A 5,023-nucleotide genomic window follows, 5' to 3' on the forward strand; every position below is an offset into this window, starting at 1 on the left:
TCCTGAGGTGACCAGATTCATTAAGAGTCACTAAAAAACTGCAAAGGTCCAAATGACCTGGTATTGTTACACTTTATCCTATTCTGACCGTAAGGAAATGGTGGAATAGGAAGAGCATATCGTTACCTTGACATAAATAGCACCTCCTCTCAGTTAGCTATAGAAAGATGACGCGTTGGACGGCTGTTACAACACGCCAGGCAAGTGGTGTCTGCCGTGTCGACAGCAGGACTGGCACGAGGCCTGTACCATCAAGTGCAAGAAGTTAAGAAACATCTTTACAACTGGAAATGAGACACCTGAAGAGACAGAACTTCCAATTTTTAAAGACCATGTTTAATTTTCCACTTTTATACTCGTATTTTCCAACTCACAATCTGAGATAACGTCCTTGAACCTCAAAAAAGGGGATTATCTCCAATTTTACAAAGGGGGAGGTGGAAGAACAGGAACGCGTGCCCCACACATGATCACAGAAGGCACTAGAGGCGGACAACTGCGGCATATTCCCCCTAAGAAAATGTCTCATAACCATGAGATGGTGGAGGCAGAAATGCTGGCTCCTGAGCAGGTGACTGCCACAGCCAGGGGACATCCTGCAGCTGAGCGTTACAGGACAGCAGCACGGCTGTCAGGAGGGTAAGGGATTTTCCTTCTGCGTTTCTGCCAACTCTGGCGTCTGCTCCTCCTGATCTTTCTTCTTTTCCTGCATCTCTTCCAACACAGTTTGAAGCTGCAGGTGTAAGGCAGAATCCCTGGTTTCAACATCCTGATGATCCCTCTGTTGTGCTACCTACAGTTAAAGACAGACGATCACAAAAACAGGGTCATAAAAAGTTTCTGTCGAAGCGTGACTGAAGAGAGCAGTAGAAAGCAACAGCCTCGGTCTGTATGTCCAAAAAAAAGCTGATAGAAAAGTTCTAATTCATGCCTGGATTATTTTGAAGGTACAATACAGTGTCAAGGTACCACCAGGGCAAGAAATTTAAAATTAGACTGCTGACCTCAAGCTAAAAGATGAAATGAAGTTGAACACCCTCATAAAGAAGGGCTTTTCAGTGATTTCATCTTTTCACACGCTCATTGGACAGGGCACTTTAAGCAGCACCAATTTCCATTCCCCTTCAGCCTCTTTTATCGGGGAAAGCACTACAGACGCTCGGCCCAGAGATCACTGGATAATGAGGAGAATGGAGAGCGTATTACAAAAGAGCACAATACATGAATTTAGCTAACAGTTTAAAACTGCAGCTTTTATAAACAGCTCTTCTCCCTTCTTTTTGAGGGTGTTCAACTAAAAGGACAGCATTCTCAGAAGAAATGGTAATCAGTTAGTCATGAACAAGGTAAAAGATTTCTACCCATCATAGAGCAGCCATGTTCTACTCTACCCGACGTGCTGTTCTAGAAGCATCTTGAGTTTGATCTTGTACCCCAGTTTTTGCTAAGAGTTACGTGACGATTGCCTGAAGTAACGAGGAAGTAGACTCCACATGCCCAGGAGCCATTTCCCCTCTTGTACATCAGGGAAAACAAAAAGCAGTGGCAGGACACTTTGGATAGCTGTTTTGGACAGTTATTTTCTTGGCAAAAATGTAAGTAAAGAAGCCCCAGACTACAAAACTTTATTTCAGTACTGTAAAAAAAAAAAACAAACCCCACCCACAAAAAAAAAAAAACCCTGCGAGATTTATGCAGAAATTTTCCAGTTCAGGATCAAGATTAAAGAACAAGAGTTGGAGTGCATTAGACAACTATTAAAAAGGGACGGAAAAGTGTCTTAGTCATCTTCGAACCCAAAGAGGTTCTAATTTACCCCCGCTACCTCACAGAGATCACACGTATACGGTAATACGTATACATATTTCCAAATGGTTTATCCAGACACACCGATGGACGATTTGAAAGCACTGAAGACTTACATCTTTCATCACCAAAAGAAGTAGATCTCTTTTCTGTCCCACAAGAAGTCCCTGAACCTTGGCCAGTCACGTTCACAACTAAGAGACAAGTTTACTCTGCGCAGCAAAGACATTTTATTACGACCGTCAGGTGCGTGAGTCTCTCGCCGAGAATTTAATTCGGATTAACTCAACATTAAGGGCCTGGAAGTCAAGTGTTCTGAATCCACTGGCCAAGTAACTCTGTGAATATTTAATACTTACTTTATCTGTTCCTCTCCTCTGTAAAATTATCCCACTGGCTAAAAGGGCTTTTCCTGTTTCTTCAAACAATTTTTCCTCATCAATTTTTCCTTCTTCTTTCAGTTCGTTGAATTTCTCAACAAACCTAGATTTGAAGATTGTATTTTTACTCTCCCAAATAACGTTCTGGTTCACTGACTTAAGAGGAGAAAGGGACAAGTTTCGGAAATATTTCTAGTTCAATTGTAAATTAATCTTACCTCTGGCAAGTAGATTTGTAGTTTGATTGCGACAGGTCGAAAGGTCTTGGACCGCTGCCGTAAATTCTGTAAAATCTCCTATTCAAACAATAAGAGAGTGTCATTTTGCAAACCATCAAAAAGGGATATGTCTTGGAGTAAATAAACAACACCAGAGTCCGTTAATTTAGGCTACAGCGAAAAGCACTCACATAACTATTGCTCCTTTTCCCATTAGCTATTAGGTTATACGGAGTTTTTCAATTGTTTTAATAAATTCCAGTTAATCTTCGCCACCGCCGGTGAGTCAGAGCCGCACCGTAACCCCCTCACAGCGGGTTTAAGCCAGCCCAAGCTGGCCACCCAACGCGCGCTGTCGGCCTCTGCCCTTCCGCTGCGGACGAGCCTCCACCTGAAGCGAGGCCTTTTGCAGCTCCGCCAGCCGTTATAAATACGTGGGAGATAACGCTTTCTATATAACGCGGGAGAGAAGGCGGTAGAAAGGCAGTTTCTCTGCGATGTGAACAAGGAGAGAAAACGCTGCTCGCAGGACCAGCAAGGGCAGCCGTATTCCCCCGCAGGGCTAGTGACAAGGGGCAGAGGAACGTCTCCGGTGAACGGCGGAGCCCAGGCACCCCTCGGCGGCCGCCCAGGGCGGGAAAGCGGTAACTCACGCTCGCACTTCGTCCTCCTGGTAGAAGATGGGAGGGACGACATCCGTCACCTTGCCGTAGCGCGGCCGCGGCCGCCGGTAGACGGGCTCCCTCAGCGGGGGGAAGGCAGCGTAGACGTCGAACCACAGCGGCTTCTGGATCACCCCGATGCGGAGCAGGTTCCGGGTCCTGCCGGGGGAGAGGAGCGGCGGGGGGGAGCTAAGGGGACGCCCGCACCGCCCCGGCCTTGCGCCTCCCGCCCCGGGGAGCCCGGGCCTCCCGGCTCGCCCTCCCAGCGCCCCCCAGGCCCCCGCGCCGCCCGGCAGCAGGGGACCCCGCGCACGGCCGCCCGCCCTCCGCACCGGCTGAACACGCTCCCTATCTTCTGCATGCGGTTCCCCGCCATGGCGGCGCCGGCGGCCGGGCCTCCCCTAGCAACGCCGCCACCCTAGCGACGGCCTGCCCTTCCACCCGGAAGCGGAAACGCCGCCGCCAGGGCACGCAGCCAGCAGCCGAAGGGCGGCGGCGGGAGGTGGCGCCCAGGCAGCGCCAGCCGAGGGCCGAGCAGGGGCTCAGCCGGATCGTGTGTCCCCCCCCCTCGATTTAAAGGGCCAGCGCCGTCGTCCCCCACGGCCACCCGCTGCCCTGACGCGAACACGAGGGGCCGGCGGCCCGCCGCCTCGGCTGAGCAGCGCAGCCCTCCCGCCTCCCTCACAGCCCGGCCGGGGCCCCCAGGGAGGCTGAGAGACACGGGGACGGGAGCCCTTTCCCCGGGGCTGGTCTCCCCTCAGGGGCCGGGTCTCTCCGGGCGGGATGGCCGCCCTCGCCCGCCTCAGCCCCAGCAGGGGAAGGACCAGGAGTCCCGCGGCCTGCGGAAAGTCCCGTCTCCTCAGGAGGCCGCTGCCGCCGTGTCGCGCACCTGAGGAGAACGAAGCGCGGGGACCCCCACCCCGGGCCGTGCCCCCACCGAGGGCTCGGGTCTGTCCCCAGCTGGGGGGTCTGCCCAGCACCCCAGCGTGCCCACGGCGGCTCCCCCTCAGCACCTCGCGACGCCGGTGCCCAGGAGAGCGGGGGCCGGGGAGCGCTGGGCCCAACCCTGGCAGCCGCCATTAAAACCCTCGCCTTCACCCCCAGCCCGGCCTTCGGACACGCTCGCACCACCAGCAGCTCTGGGCACCCATCCTCTGCTTCCACTTAATACCCGCTTCTCCGGGGCCAGAGCACAGCTCGGGGGGTCTGGAGGGGGAGGCGAGGGGGTGCAGCAGGGTTTGGGATCGCAGCCCTCCAGGAGGTGCTGTGGACAGGCAAAAAGAAGGGGCCGTGTCCAAAAATACCAGGGGCCTCCTTAGCACCAACCCTGGAATAAGGTGACACCAGTTGTGCTTCCCTAAAGCCCCCCCGGCCGTAGGGCTGTGAGCGCCGGCACACCGAGAGGGCGGACGAACCCCAGCCACATGGCAGCAGTTGTCACGCCGTGACGCCGCCGGACACGTGCAGGCCCTGGCCGGGTGGCCCGGCTGCCATCTCTGGTTTCTGATGGAGCCGTTGGGGCTGCCCCGCTGCCGGGTGACTGCTGTGGGTGACGGCGGAGGACGGCTGCCCCGCTGCCGGGTGACTGCTGTGGGTGACAGCAGAGGACAGCTGCCCCGGACAAGGGACATGGTCCCAAGGAAAGGAGGAGCTGCTGTTGCCCGTGCTGGCCAGTCCCACGAGGAGGAGACATGTCAGAGATTGCCCTTGCGCCTCCTCGGTGAAGTCATTTCTCTCCGTACGGCAGGAATGATGTCCCCAGAGGCTGGGGCTCGTCTTCTCCACCCGTGGCACTTTACATCTGCCCTGCCTGCTGTCCCCCCAGCTGAGCACCACTATGTCCCCATGGCAGCGAAGGAGCTCGGGGACTGGTGGTGACATTGGGCTGCAAGCCATCCCCAGCAGCAGGATGCGGAGAGGATCAGCCTGACCCCGGTCGCCTTTTGGCGTTGGGTCT

The 5,023-nt window shown here is 54.8% G+C and overlaps 1 protein-coding gene across 1 annotated transcript; it reads right to left on the bottom strand.

Moving 5' to 3' along the window:
• Positions 1-314: 314 nt before the first annotated feature.
• Positions 315-3,547, bottom strand: MRPS23 (mitochondrial ribosomal protein S23). The gene is made up of 5 exons (XM_075517693.1): positions 3,399-3,547; positions 3,058-3,225; positions 2,405-2,482; positions 2,166-2,289; positions 315-793 (listed from the first exon to the last, which is right to left on the bottom strand). Exons 1-5 carry the CDS (start codon positions 3,440-3,442, stop codon positions 632-634), a joined length of 576 nt encoding a protein of 191 aa, XP_075373808.1. The 5' UTR covers positions 3,443-3,547; the 3' UTR covers positions 315-631.
• Between the last annotated feature and the right edge of the window lie 1,476 nt (positions 3,548-5,023).

Source organism: Mycteria americana, chromosome 15 (assembly GCF_035582795.1).
Source record: "Mycteria americana isolate JAX WOST 10 ecotype Jacksonville Zoo and Gardens chromosome 15, USCA_MyAme_1.0, whole genome shotgun sequence".
Lineage (NCBI taxonomy): Eukaryota > Metazoa > Chordata > Aves > Ciconiiformes > Ciconiidae > Mycteria > Mycteria americana.